This window comes from Peromyscus maniculatus, chromosome 9, assembly GCF_049852395.1.
Source record: "Peromyscus maniculatus bairdii isolate BWxNUB_F1_BW_parent chromosome 9, HU_Pman_BW_mat_3.1, whole genome shotgun sequence".
In the NCBI taxonomy this organism is placed as follows: Eukaryota; Metazoa; Chordata; class Mammalia; order Rodentia; family Cricetidae; genus Peromyscus; species Peromyscus maniculatus.
This window is the reverse complement of record NC_134860.1, coordinates 75,123,826-75,139,445: the sequence shown is the minus strand read 5'-3', so window position 1 is coordinate 75,139,445 and position 15,620 is coordinate 75,123,826. Positions and strand designations below refer to the sequence as shown.

General features: G+C 38.7%; 1 protein-coding gene across 6 annotated transcripts in view; it reads right to left on the bottom strand.

The window, feature by feature from the left end:
* Ccdc122 (coiled-coil domain containing 122) overlaps nucleotides 1-15,620 on the bottom strand; it is a 53,506-nt gene that overhangs the window by 36,575 nt on the left and 1,311 nt on the right. For 2 of the 6 annotated variants that reach the window (XM_076545404.1, XM_042285209.2), the window contains exons 2-6: nucleotides 13,525-13,635; nucleotides 12,907-13,065; nucleotides 4,680-4,819; nucleotides 4,056-4,153; nucleotides 2,759-2,874 (exon numbers count right to left, since the gene is read on the bottom strand). In XM_076545404.1, coding sequence (XP_076401519.1) covers nucleotides 2,759-2,874; nucleotides 4,056-4,153; nucleotides 4,680-4,729 — 264 coding nt within the window. In that variant the 5' untranslated portion in view covers nucleotides 4,730-4,819; nucleotides 12,907-13,065; nucleotides 13,525-13,635. The remainder of the gene's footprint in view (nucleotides 1-2,758; nucleotides 2,875-4,055; nucleotides 4,154-4,679; nucleotides 4,820-12,906; nucleotides 13,066-13,524; nucleotides 13,636-15,620) is intronic. The other 4 variants (XM_042285216.2, XM_006983830.4, XM_076545406.1 and 1 more) reach the window with 4 other exon arrangements.

Sequence of the window (15,620 nt, the reverse complement as noted above, 5' to 3'; positions counted from 1 at the left end):
TTTTATTAATTAGTCTATGTGTGTGTATGTATGTATGTATGTATGTATGTGTCTGTCTGTCTGTCTGTCATCATTATGTGTGTAATGGTGAATGTGTGCATGCGAGGGCTGATGCTAACATCAGGTAATGTCAGAATAGATTGAACTATTTAGATCTAGTTGGTATCTGTAGAATTAGAAAACTGGCCGCTGTGCTGGAAAGTAGTCCAGGCAGTATAAGAATTCCAACATTGTTGTTCAAAGTTGCTTTGGCCATTTGTAGGTTCTCTGTCTCTCTATCCAATTCTAGAATCAGCTGGTCAAAACAAAATTGAGCTAGTGTTTTTGCTTGAGATAGCTTTTATTCTAGGTATAAAACTGGGAGAACTAACATTTTCATGATTCATGAAAATGGTATAGCTTTCCATCTTTTAGGTCTTTAACTTTTTTCATACTTGGCTTGCTTAACTATTTGACAAATTCATCTCTACTTAACTGTTCAGTTTTGGTACCATAATAAATGATGTTGTTTTAAAATTTTCTGATCATCTCTTGCCCATAAATAGACATAATACAGTTTTTAAAATACTAATCTTGACATTCTATTACTTAAAAAACTCCCTTATTAATATTAATAGCCTTTTCAAGATTCTTTGGGATTTTTCTAAAGGTAACCATGCTATGAATAACTTTTTAAGTTTACTTCATCCTGTCCAGATACATTCTTCTTCTTCTTACATGATCCACTGCTTTGAATTACTGGTATCATTAGAATAAAAATAAAAGGAAGCACCTTGCTTTGTTCCTGATCACTAGAGGAAAATATTACTTCAACCTCAGGCATATGGTTGCTCTTACACAGATGTTCTGTTCCTTTGGATTAAGAAAATTCTTGTCTATTCCTAATTTGCTGAGAGTTTTTGTCCTAAGTAGATGTTGTAATGAGTACTTTTTATGGACCTAGAATTCTCCTTCTTTCACATTTTTTATTGAATCTTTGCTTTAAAATCCATTTGGACCTCATCAACTTCAGAATACAATACAAGTCTCTTATCACTGTATAAAGCTCCCATCATTTCTCAAGGCTTCTCTATGCTATGCCATTGCCGAAGTTCTTCCAGTGCTGTGGACATGCCAATGCTATGACAGCCTCTGTGAGATCTCTGGAATATTAGCCTCTTAACCTCTCACTCTGAACCTTGTCCCAAGTATTCCATACTCCAGTTGTCCGTTAAATCTTGACTTTGAAAGATCACTTTAGTGACAAGTCTTTCTTGTGTTAAATCCGTACGAAATTCATGCTTCTAACATTGACGATGCCATGTGGCATGAAATTATTTGTTTGATTTTTTTTGTCTCCCTTCTCTATAGGTGATGAACAATGCAAGAATAAATATAATGTTTTGTAAAATTTTTATTCAAAAATAGGCTCTCAGCATAAATAAAATACTGTCTGAAGTTTTATAAAAAGTCATAAAAATTCTTTATAGAAATCTAAGACATTGCTTTGTATTATATTCTATTTTGCAAATATATTTTAGGAGTGACTAACATAACGTTAGTATATATAAACCATCTATATTACATCAATACAATTATTACTACTATGTATCTGTGAATACATTAATACTTAAGTAAATGTCAAAATCAAGTCCTACTGTCCACTGTGGCCCCCCAAATGATACTTATATATAATTACAAGTAGACACTGATACTCACAAAACCCTTACAGTAATATCCCATCATCCCTCCATTTTACAAAGGAGGAGGCAGAAGAGGCACTGGCAAATTCAGTCTAGAGCTAAATATGCAAACCTAGCCATGCACGCAGGACAGTTCAGCTCTGAACCCTGTTCTTTTCATTTCTATGGCCTATGAATAACACCTTTACAAACACCGTTTCCTTTCTCTAGTCATATTCACAGAGTGTAATTATGTTCCATTATGTTTCATACAAGACGAAGATGGTCCCCATGTTCCTTGCAGAATGATGAGAGAACATTATGAAGAGGAAAGAACTTAAGAGGACGTCTACTTAAGGTGTTCACTAACAGCTAGTCACTTAGACACCATAGCTTTACTGGCTTACATGGTTTTACTAATTTACTTCAATTTATGGTTTTATGGAAAATGCCATAGGATGAATTTTAAATGATTCCATGTGATGAGCTGGGTTTTATGTACTTACATTATAGCTATAATGACATTGTAGCTACATTGACACTGCATGGGAGTGTGAGATATTCTATAAACCCAGAATATTCATATAGACCACTTTGGGAGAACAAAAACTGGAGGGAGTAAATATGAATTTAAAATGAACCTCCCAATACCATTCTTTTTTTGTGGTAGTGGTGGTGCTACTGTTGGTGTGTGAGTGTGTATATGTGTGTGTGTGTGTGTGTGTGTGTGTGTCTGTGCACATGCATGTGTGTATGTATATAAATGTGAAAACTAGAAGACAACCTCTGGTGGTGTTCCTCAAGCACTATCTACTCAGTTTTATGGGGCAGGGTCTCTCACAGGCTTAGCGCTTGCCAGGTAGGCTAGGCTGGCTGGCCAGTGAGCCACAGGGATCAGCCTTTCTCCACACCCCAAGGCCATACCACCATGCTTGGCTTTGTTACATGGGCCATCAAACTCAGATTTTATTGCTTGTGTGACAAGCCCCTTACCGACTGAACTGTCATCCCAGCCCCTGGTTAGTCTCCATAAGCAACATTTCACTAAAGCTTCGGAAGAAGCTGGAGACATTTCAAAGAATATATCAAATAGTTACCTGCAAACAGAACAGAACTCTCTTATGTTTTTCTATTTCAGATGTTTGTGATTGTTGTTGTTTTGCAACTTGCTCTACAACATCTGTTAATGAAGACGTGTCTTCTTTGCTCATAGCTAGATAAAGAATAAGGTATTTAATAAAAATTAAATGCATATATTTTAAGGAAATCATGTTTCTTTCTATAAGTTCATTAAAAACAATGTTTTTTTCTTAAAATTTTTGTTTGTTTGTTTGTTTTTTTCAAGACAGGGTTTCTCTGTGTAGCTTTGCGCCTTTCCTGGGACTCACTTGGTAGCCCAGGCTGGCCTCGAACTCACAGAGATCCGCCTGGCTCTGCCTCCCGAGTGCTGGGATTAAAGGCGTGCGCCACCGCCACCTGGCTGTTTTTTTCTTATAAATAACTAAATTTAGGATTGATAGTCTCCCTTTCTGGCCCTAAGCAAAATCAAGATCAAGGCAATAGTAATGTCACTTGAAGGTTGCTTACCTCAGTGTTGTACCAGTTCTTTATAGAATAGAGTAAATATGATTGTCTTAATTTCCTAATCCAGAACTCTTGCACATGTTATAATTACAGTGATATCATAGTAAGTGAAAACCACTTAGAACTGATTATTTTTCATTGTAGTCCTGTTTTTTAATTATTTATGTTTTGAAATTATTACTCATAAACTCCTCTAAGTTCCTCCAAGTACCCCTCCTCACTCTTTTTCCAAATTTATGGTCTTTTTAAAAGTTAATTGTTGTTAATACATATATGTATTAACATATATAAATATACACATACATATATACGTACATATACACACATATATTAATAAATTCATAAGCACAACCTGCTTGGTCTGTCCTCACTCTTTTTTCAAATTTATGGTCTTTTTAAAAGTTAATTGTTGTTAATACATATATGTATTAACATATATAAATACACACATACATATATACATACATATTCACACATATATATTAATAAATGCATAAGTACAACCTGCTTGGTCTGTATAATGTAACCTGTATATACATTTTCAGGGCTGACCACTTGTTATTGGATAACCAAGTGGTGTGCTCTACTATGGGGAAATCCCCCCTCACACATACTCTCAGCATTTCTTAGTTGTATAGTCCTGTTTTTTCACGTTACACAAAGCATATAAACCCTGTCTATGTCTATTCCTGAGGAAATACACCTGCTTCCTCCTCCTCTAACTTGCTCCCATTTTTACCACCATGATCCTTTCGTTCATTATGTCAGTGCTGCTGATCTTCCAGCTATTTATTAGGATTGCTCCCTTACCTTCTTTAGGAATGCCTTCCTTCTTCTGTTCTCTGTCTTCTGACATTCTTTGTTTACTAGCTCCTTTCCCTGGATTAACTAGTTCACCTTCTTTACTCCTACAAAACAATAGAGATAATGTTTCACTTTACCTTTTTCCTGACACATATTCATGATCCTAACAGTTGTTAAACACATGACAAGGATGATTAAAGACTGTTGACTATGAGTATCAATAATTAAACACAATAATTAAGTGAGATTTAGGAAGAAAGAAAAACTATATTTAAATTTTGGTTTTTCTGCTTTTTAGCTGTTAGGAGCTTGAGGAAGTTTTTTCCTTTATCTTCTGTATCTTTATCTGTGAAGTCTCGGAGGGCCAAGGTCATAATTAAAGATATTATAACACACTCCTGTTTGTACACACACACACACACACACACACACACACACACACACACACACACGCAATACCTGACATACACTGAGTAATTACTATGGATTAGTAGCAGGAATTTCCAGTACTGTGTTGAAGAAGATTTTGATCAGCACATGTAAGAAATGATTCCAAGAACATTTCATCATTTCTGTCCAGTGTTACTTTAACCAGGGCCGTCCTAGTCAGGTTTGAAGACTTTTGTTTACCCTTTTCTTAGTAGCAGCTGGTAAGATGGAGGCATGCGGACTCTAGCCATCAATAAAGGAAGAGGGAACTGCACTCACAGGAGTGGAAAGGTGACAGAACAGGCCATTGCGGGGTCAGGACAAACAGCATCAGAATTGGTCTGTCCAGAGGAAATGATACACATTCATAGGATGAAAAAGTGGACTCGATGTCCACAAAAACTGCTGAGATTAGAAGTTACCACCTTCTATTTAACATCTGTGCAGAAGGAAATTTCTAATTGTTAACAAAACCCCAATATTTTATAGATGTTGTAAATCTAACCAGTACTAAAACGATTCCAAACTTTCCAAGACCAATATATATATATATATATATATATATATATATATATATATATATGTATGTATATATATATCCTAAATGTTAAACACATACAAGAAGAAAACCTCCACGGAGAAGTTTCAGCAATCACTGGGCATCTTTTCTAAGGATTAAACACAACACAACACAACACACAAACACACTCACACTTGAGTTACACATGCCTTCTAAACTAAAATTTAAATGACAGATGTGTTACATAAAAGTAAGAAGGAAAATCAAAACTGAATTGCTTCTGAAGCAAGAAGATTGAAATCTACACAGAAATATCTTACAACAAGTAGAAGAAACTCTGAAAGCTTAGCTAGTGAACTGTCAGATGCATGCGAGAAGTTTGAATTCTTTCTTATGTCTTCATGTCACTCCCTTCAGATCTCACTTGGAACTTCCTTCACTCTTGATGTCTTCCTGGTTCTGAGTTCATTCCCTGTTCATGCCTCTGCTCTCTGTCCTTCCCTCATCACACACAGAACTGCCTCAGATTAGTATTGGTGGAGCCAAATATTACATTCTCTATTTATTTGTGTCATCTTATGGTCAGACTTCATCCTTAATTTCCCTACCTGCCTTGAAAACGCATACTCTCTAGCTAGCTCAATGCTTCCAACTGACTACAGGGCTAAGTGCATCTTCCATGCCTACTTGTGCTGGATGCTAAGTACTTCAGACTTGTTTAAGCATTATGTATAATATTTATCCTGCTCTCGGTAGTGTTCTAAGTATTTAACATGTAAACTCATTTGACTCTGAGGTAAATATATACCAAAAGCTCACTGAGGCACAAACAGATCAAGGAACTTACACAGTCAGCTATTGTGATGGGAGTTGAATTCATGTTATTTTAGTAGCACTTAATGCTGGAGTACTGCTTTTTAAAGAGAAGAATCGTGTCTTTATATATCATGTCAGAATCAAATTAGATTGTTAACCATTTTTTCCCTAGTGCCGGGGATTGACCCCAGGACCTTGTGCGTGACATCTTACCTCTGAGCTTCTTCTTTTTACTCACACTACTGTACCCACTTTCCCTGTTTGAGGAACTGTCTCAGGTGGCTCCAGCACCCTATTTGCATGATTCAAGAGGGAACCCAACTTCATGCTCTAAGTTCCTGCTAGATGGACTTCTCTTCCTAGGAAGTCTACTCTCTCCCTCTGAACCAGTGCCACTTCACAATCGGCCCAAAGCTGGTCACTGGCCCCACTGGACTCCATATCCCTCCTCACTCAGGCTTTAGGAGAAGCCTTCAGACTTTCAAATCATGCCTTACTGGGAAGATGCATCCCCACTGAGCTTGGTGCATTCCTTAATTTGACACAGCTGCATGCCCCAACTCACCCTTTGTGTTCCCTGAAACTCAAGTTCCACCTTCAGCAGACTCTCCAGCTTCTTTACTGATCGTTAGCTTTACCTTTCTGCTTTAACTGAAAGCCAGAAATACTGCCTCTTCCTCAATTCACTAACTCTAGTAATGTCCTCCCTCAAATATTTGATGACATAACATAAAGAATGAAGAACATTAGATTCATATGATAAGAAACTAACTGGTATTTCTTGATATTTATTTCTGAATCATGAATCAATATCAGTTGAAGAACTCTTACATAACATTTAATTACACCAACTATTCTTGAAAAAAATTGGAGAAGATTGTGGGTTTTTTGTTTGTTTTTTTGGTGTGTGTGGGGGTGTGGTGTTTTTGGTTTTATTTTGTTTTCTGGATCTCTATGGTGGAACCTAAAAAAAGGAAAGGAAAAAAGAAAGAAAGAAAAGAAACCAATGACTGCCATCTACTGATAATTCATTAGAATTGATACACAGTCATTATCCACTTTTTAAAAAAGCATATTATTGGACTCCATCCAAAAAAAATTCATAAGTCAAACCATTGAAAACTACCATAGTGGAGGCTTGGAAGGTGGCTAAACACATAGCCTAGACTGATAAGACAAAAGGACAGATTCCCACTCTCCTTCCTGTCCTCCCTTAGAATCTCTCCAGTCTCACCCTGAGTCTTGGAGCAGCCGGCTTGCACATGTCCCTCCTCCCACATACTTTCACTCCCTGGGGACTCCACTTCTTGGTGGGCTCCAGCTCAGCTCTTCCCGGCCCCCAGCCTTCCCTTCTAACTCTTCTACATTCCTTTGTGTCAGCTGCAAATGCCCAGAAACACTTTCTACCTTGGACGCTCCCCCCCCACACACACACACCCGCTCCGCCGTGGCTACCTCAGGTTCCGACTCAGGTAAGTGATATTTTACTATCCCTCTGGACCTTCATGATCCTCTGCCAGACTTACTCCTAGTCCTGCTTGCAGGACCCCTCCTCCCATCTCAACATCATTCACTGGAGACCCCACCTCTTAATACAGATCCAGGGCCCCCTAGCCCTTTCATCCCTCTCTCCAGACTTACTCTTTTTCTTACTGTGGCCTGCTTGTGGGAGCCCTCCTCCCACCATACCCCATTCCCTGAGGACCCCACCTCTTCCTGTGGGCCAGATCCCCCTAACTCTTTGCCACAGCCACTCTCAGCCTTTCCTCCTAGCCATCTCCATTCCTTTCTGTCACCCATCAACTTGTGGAAGCACTGTCTGCCAGAGACCCCACATCTATCACTTGCCTAGGGTCCAGAAAGGGCAACAGCAACCAAAGAACAGGACACCCACACAACAATGCCAAGAGCAGATGTCAAAACCTAGAAACTTCTTAATCATCTTAACTCCAGGTGCCTAGACTCCAGTATAAAAACACATGACCAGCCAAGATAACACGCCTCTATTAGAAACTAATAACCCTATTACAGTAGGCCCTAAAAAATGTAATAGAGCTGAAGCACAAGCCAAGGACTTCAAAACAGTAATTGTGAACATATTCAAGGGCCATAAAGAGGAATGAAGACCATGAAAACATAAAGAAACAGTTGAATGAAATAATGAAAAAATGTAAAAATGGAAGAATTTAACAAAGAAATAGAGTCACTAAAAACCAAAACTGGCCGGGCAGTGGTGGCGCACATCTTTAATCCCAGCACTGGGAGGCAGAGGCAGGTGGATTTCTGTGAGTTCAAGGCCAGTCTGGTCTCCAAAGCAAGTTCCAGGAAAGGTACAAAGCTACACAGAGAAACCCTGTCTCGAAAAACCCAAAAACAAGCAAACAAAAAAAAAACTGAAACAAAATTGGAAATGAAAAATTTAGGCAGTCAAAAGCCTCAGAGTTAAGCCTCACCAATACATGGAAGAGAGAATTTCAAGTCTTGAAAACAAAGTAGAAGAAATAAATACTCAGTGCAAGAAAATGTTAAATCTTAAACAAAACAAAACAAACAAACAAACAAAAAAGTACAAAACATCCAGGAAATACACAACACTCTGAAAAGGTCAGATCTACAAATAATAGGGATAGAAGAAAGAGAAGAAACCCAGGTCAAAGGCATAGAAAATATTTTTTAACAAAATCACAGAAGAAAAATTTCCCAACTGAAAGAAGGAGGTGCCTACCAAGGTACAAGCAGACAGAACCCCAAATAGACAGGATCAGAAAAGAAATTCCCATGACACATAATAATCAAAACAACAAACATACAGAACAAAGAATGGACATTAAAAGCTGCAAGGGGAAAAACCAAGTCACACATAAAGGCAGACCCATTAGAATAACACCTGATTTCTCAATAAAGACTCTAAAAGCCAGAAGGGCCTGAACAGATGTTCTACAAGCTCTAAGAGAACACAGATGCCAGTCCAGACTCCTATACCCAACAAAACTATCAGTCACAATCAACAGAAAAGGAAAAACTACACCCAAGAACACAAGAAACAAACAATTCCAGAACAAAAAGTAAAAAGGAAGATAAAAACCCCACATCATAACAACAAAATAATAGGAATCATTAAACACAGTTCATTGATAACTCTCACTATTAATAGTACAAATTCCCCAATGAAAATACACAGACTAACAGATTGGATTAGAAAACAGGATCTATCTTTCTGTTGTATTCAAGAAACACCTTGCCACCAAGAACAGATATTGCCTTAGGATAAAAGGATGGAATAAGGTATTCCAATGAAATGGACCAAGGAACAAACAGATGTAGCCATTTTAATATCTGACAAAACAGACTTCAAGTCAAAACTGATCAGAAGAGATAAGGAAAGACACTACATACTCATCAACAGAAAAATACATGAAGAGAATATTGCAATTCTAAACATTTATGCACAAAACTCAGGGGGCAGAGAAGTTCATAAAAGAAACACTACTACAGCTAAAATCACAGGTTGATCCTCATACAATGACAGAAGGAGATTTCAATACCCTACGATCACCAATAGACAGGTCATCCCAACAAAAACTAAATAGAAAAAAACATGCTTGAGTTAAATAACATTATAAATCAAAAGGACCAAGCAGACATCTACAGAACATTTCAGCCAAACACCAAAGAATATACTTTCTTCTCAGTAGCTCATAGAACTTTCTCCAAAATTAATCACATACTTGGATACAAAGCCAAGTATCAACAGATATAATAAAATTGAAATACATTTTGCATCCTATCCAACCACAATGGATTAAAGCTGAGTTTCAGCTGAAGCCTTAACTAGAGCAGGAGGACAATGGAAGGAGATCAAGGGAACACAAATAGGAAATGGAGAAGTCAAAGTATCTTCATTTGCAGAAGACACAGTTTTATGTAGAAAAGACCCTAAAAACTCCACCAGGAAACTCCTAGAACTCATAAAAATGTTCAGTAAAGTAGCAGGAAACAAAATTAACACAAATAAATCAGAAGCCTTCCTGTATATAAATGAAAAACATACTGAGAAAAAAATTTGGGAAACAGTACCTTTCACAGTAGCCTCAAAAACAACAAAATATCTTGGGATAACTCCAACCAAGTGTCTTTATTCGGGTTTCTATTGCTGTGAAGAGACACCATGACCACAGTAACACTTATAAAGGAAACCATTTCATTGGGGCTGGCTTACAGTTCAGAGGATTGGTCCATTATCACATCAGGAAATATGGCAGCATGCAGGCAGACATGGTACTGGAGAGATAGCTGAGAGTTCTACATCTGGATCTGAAGCCAGCAGGAAGAGAGAGTGACACTGGGCCTGGATTGAGCATTTGAAACCTCAAAGCCCACCCCCAGTAACACACTTCCTCCAACAAGGCCATACTTCCTAGTAGTGCCACTCCCTATGAGCATATGGGGGCTATTTTCATTCAAACCACCATACCAAACAAGTGAAAGACTTGTAAATAAAAACTTTAAGACATTGAAGAAAGAAACTGAAGAAGACGCCAGATGATGGAAGTATCTCTCATGCTTATGGACTGGTAGGATTAATATTGTGAAATAGCCACACTATCAAAGTTATCATTGACCACAATTCTCATCTAAATTCCAACACAATTCTTCACATTAATTGAAAAAAAATTATTCCTTCATATGGAGACACAAAAACCCCAGGATAGCTAAAACAATCCTGGATAATATAAGGATTGCTGATTGTAACACCATACCAGATTTCAAGTTGTATTAAAGAGCTATAGGAATAAAAACAGCATGTTATTGGCACGAAAACAGAAATGTTGATCAATGGGATAGAATTGAAGACCTAAACATAAGTACACACATCTATGAACACCCTTTTTTGGGGGGTGGTTTCGAGACAGGGTTTCTCTGTGTAGCTTTGGAGCCTTTCCTGGAACTTACTCTGTAGCCCAGGCTGGTCTTGAACTCACAGAGATCAACCTGCCTCTGTCTCCTGAGTGCCTGGCTTTATGAACACCCATTTTTGACAAAGAACTCAAAAATACAAACTGGAGGAAAGATAACATCTTCAACAAATGGTGCTGATCAAACTGGATGGTTGCATGTAGAATAATTCTAATGGATCCATATTCATCACCCTGCACAAACTCAACTCCAAATTGACAAGGACCTCAACAGAAGACCAAATACCCTGAATATCTGATAGATGAGAAGGTGGTGTATAGGCTTGAACTCATTGGCACAGGAAAAGACTTTCTGAACAAGACACTGACAGCACAGGCACTAAGAACAACAATTAATACATGAAACCTCATGAAGCTGAGAAGCTTCTGTATGGCAAAGGACACCATCATTCTGGTAAAGTGGCAGCCTACAGAATGGAAAAGATTTTAGCCACCCATCTGATAGAGGATTAATATCTAAAATACATAAAGAAATTAAAATAAACCTGAACATCAAGAAAACAAATAACCCAATTAAAAAATGGGTACAGAACTACTCAGAGACTTCTCGAAAGATGAGATACAAAGGGCTGCGAAACACTTAAACAAATGTTCAACATCCTTAGCCATCAGGGAAATATAAATTAAAGCTACTCTGAAATTTCATCTTACACCAGTCAGAGTGGCCAAGCTCGGTAGATCAAATGACAGCTCACGCTGGGAGGATGTGGGGAAAGGGGAACACTTGCTCATTGCTGGTGGGAGTGCAAACTTGTACAGCCACTATGGAGATCAGGTGACAGTTCCTCAGGAAGCTGGGAATTAATCTGCCCCAATGTGCAGCTACACCACTCTTGGACATAAACCCATAGGACTCGACATCCTACTACACAAATACTTGCTCATCCGTGTTCAATGCTGCTGTATTCATAATAGCCAGAAACTGCAAACAGCTTAGATGCCCATCAAATAATGAATGGATAATGAAAATGTGGTACAATGAGATATTAATACGTTGTTTATAAGACTATAAAACAAAAGAAATTAGGAATTTTGCAGGTAAATGGATGGAGCCAAAAAACAAAAAACAAGAATCATCTTGACTAAGGTAATTCAGCACCCTCTCCCCCTACCAAAAAATAAAAGAAATACTATTTATATGTTTTCTCTTGTATGTGGGTGCTAGCTTTTAAGCCTTCAACATGTGTTCTGCAATTAGTAGAACCATGGAGGTTAGCTACTGAGTGGGGGGACTAGGGGAAAGGGAAGGATATCCCAAGGGAAGGGAAAGAGAATTTATTAGTAAGGAAAGGTGTGGCAGGGTTGGTAGCTGGAGGAGGATTAAATGGGGAGAGGTATGGAAGAGATGGGGAATGGAGGGAATCGGGGAGGGACAACTAATGCCAAAGGCCATCTGAGGGTCAACATGGAAACATGCCACCGAAGAAGCATCCTGAAATTACATGTGTGTGTGTGTGTGTGTGTGTGTGTGTGTGTGTGTGTGTATATATATGTATATATATATACATATATGTGTGTGTGTGTGTGTGTGTGTGTGTGTGTGTGTTGTGTGTGTGTGTGTGTGTGTGTGTATGGGGCTTGAGAGATAGCGCAGTGGTTAAGAGCACTGGCTATTCTTCCAGGGGACCTGGGTTCAATTCCCAGCACCCACATGGCAGCTCGAAGCTGTCTGGAGCTCCAGTTCCAGGGAATCTGACACTCTCACACAGACATTCATGCAGACAAAAAAAAAAAAAAACAATGCACACAAAGAGAAAATAAATTATTTTAAAATAATAATAACATCAATAACCCCATCCCCCCCAAAATAATGTTTGAGGCCAGCCTATGCTACAACGAGACTATGTCTCAAACAAGGCAAAACAGAACAACAACAATATATATATAATATTATATATATATATATATATGAAAGAAATAAAATAGTCTTCAAATAATGGGGGAGACAGTACCCCAAATAGATATCTTCTGTCACTAAGTGAAACCTCTAGTGCCATCAATTAGCTGAGCCAAAGGGAGTCCAAAGAAACCCCCCAACATCTCAGGCTATTGCCTAGGCCATTGGTTGGCCCCCACAAGCTTATGGTACAACCCTATCCCTAAAGACAACACTTACCAGTGTTGTGACAGAGAACACAGAGAGGTCCAGCTGGTGCCTACACAGAGGCTTCACCTCTAACTAGTACCAGCTCATGGTACTAGAAGGTGCGCTGCATGATACCAGAGGAGAAGGGTGATCCTCAACCCAGTTCCAAACCATGTGGGAGCCAGGCTGCTGTAACAGTGACACAAATGTGGGAATAACCAACCGCTCTCTGACTGGGTTGAAGGCCAACTCTGTGAGCTGGAATTCACACATGAAACAGCAAGGGTGGCCATGGAGCTAGGGGAAAACCAAACACCACTGCTCAGCTAAAGGGACATAGCAATAAAATGACTTCTAACAATGTTCTGCTATACCTACAGATCGGTACCTTGCTCAGCTATCATCAGAGAAGCTGCTGCTTGCAGGAAATGGGAACTAACACTGACCCACAACAGGACAAAGTGCAGAGAGTGAGAAATACCGGAGCACTCAGTCCTAAATGGGATGCCTTGATCAAACCCTCCCCTCAGGGCTCAGGGACCTAGGTGGGAGAGGAGGCAGACAGATTGTAAGAGCCAGAGGGAACGGATGGCACCAAAGAACCAATGTCTTTCCACCACAACAGGGCTGACGCACATATCAACTCACTGTGGCAGCATGCACAAGGTCTGCAGTTTCAAGCCAGCTGGGGGCCCGCGCTGAGAGGGGGAAGTTCACATGGGATCCCACATCTAACCAAGAACTGTCTCCAGTTGGTACCTGTTTGCCAAGGAAACATTCGTTTTCTTCAATGCAGTCTCACAGGGCATGTAAGCCACACTTCAGGGTGGGTCCTATGCCTACCAGTAGACGTCAACACTAAATAAGCTCAATGCTATTTTTGTAGACTTTGACCTCATGTGGCTTTGTTTGGACAATTTTTTTTACTCGGTGGTCTTTTGCTTATATGCTTTGGTTTTCAAATTTGTGGGTTGTGTGTGTGTTTCTTGAGTTTTTGTTTGTTCATTTGTTTTTTAAAAAAGAAAGAAGGGATGTGGAGTTGGATGGATGGGCAAGGAGAATCTGGGAGGACTTAGAAGAGCAAAAAAGTACGCTCTGAATATATCATATGAAAATATGTTTTCAATAAAAAAAAGATGGAAAGACAAAAACCTTCAAATGATGCCAGGATGTTGCAACACTTCAGTTTACTATTTGCTCTCCATAACTGATAGAGAACACATTTTTGTTTAGTCACCCAGTTTGTGGCAATTTATTTTGGCAGCCCCAACAAACTTAACAGGGGGCTATTAAGAAAGAAATCTGCATGGGTTACATGGCCTATTCTGTAAAGATCCATAAACTTTCATTCAAATGGCTTAACAACAACTGTCTAGGCCAGTGAGATGGTTCAGTGGGTAAAGATGCTTTCAGCCAACCCTGAGAGCCAGCATTCAATCCCTGAGATTCACACAGCAGAAGAGAACGGACTCAAGCAAGTTATCATCTGATCGCCACATGCATGAGCTCACACACACACACACATATGCACACACACACACAAACACATACACACAAACAAAATAAATACAAATTTTTAAAAATTGGACACAGCTCTTAAAATTTCTACTCATCTCATAAGATTTACAATAGAATTATAAGGATATATATAGGGACTTCCCAAGGGTTTTTCTTAACAGTCAATCCCCAAAATGCTGTTTCTATGACATACGGTCAAATAATTAAAAATAGAGAGGTGGAGTGGATGCTCTTAGCCCATTTGCACTTGGCTTTTAATCAACTCGCCTTTTCTACTCCCTTTGTAAGCCCTAAGTGGTTGATTCCCATAACGTGCCTAATGACCATGGTTAGGAAATTACTCACAGGTGAGCCGGCCTACCAATTGAACTACACAACCATACCATAAATTATCCGTTCTCAAACCTGTTCATGCCAGCTATACTTGATACTATGCTTTTATTACTTAATTAAATATTATGCAAACCAATTATATGGTATAGAAATAAAGTGTTTGTTTCTCTGAGGTCTATGTTTAATAATTTCAAAAGACACAGTAAAGGGTGTGAGAAAACTATAAAAGAATGAGTTTGCATTCAGATTGCTTCAAGAGTGCCTTTAAATTAGTCTCCTCTTAAAGAAACAGAAATGGGGAATCTTTTATGTTTAGGGGTAGCTGTGTGCTTTATGCAAGAGATGTAATGCAGAAAAGTAAGTTGATCATGTGCAAAAAGACTCGACTTTCTCATTGATTGACAAATGAGCATGCAGGTAGATTAAAATAAGTTTACAATACTATACTACACTTTTCCACAATTCTCTGGCTTAGCTTTGTTTTCTTGTGAAAAGCTTTACATAGACATAACCTACATACCATAACTTTCATTCTTATAAAATGGACAATTCAGTGATTAACAAGCCTTCTCAATGTTTTATCGGACTGTGCCTAGAAGAGGACTTCCTGTATATGAAAGTCCTAAGGAAGCTATTCTGCATAGTGAGACAACCAGGCCTCCAGAAAGGTTATGTTTAAGCTTGAAGAGTATTGAGCAACCGGGAGCAGTTACGCTCGCTCACAAAAGAGCGTTCAGAGTACAACCAACAGCAAGTGTAAAGAATGTCGTCATGTGGCCTAGGAAAAAACAGCCTTTACTTGGATGGCTGGAGAATAAGGCAGTTCTTTTTCAAAATGAATTATGCATCTGAATCATCTCTAAGATGAAAACAGAAAAGCAGAACAAAACATG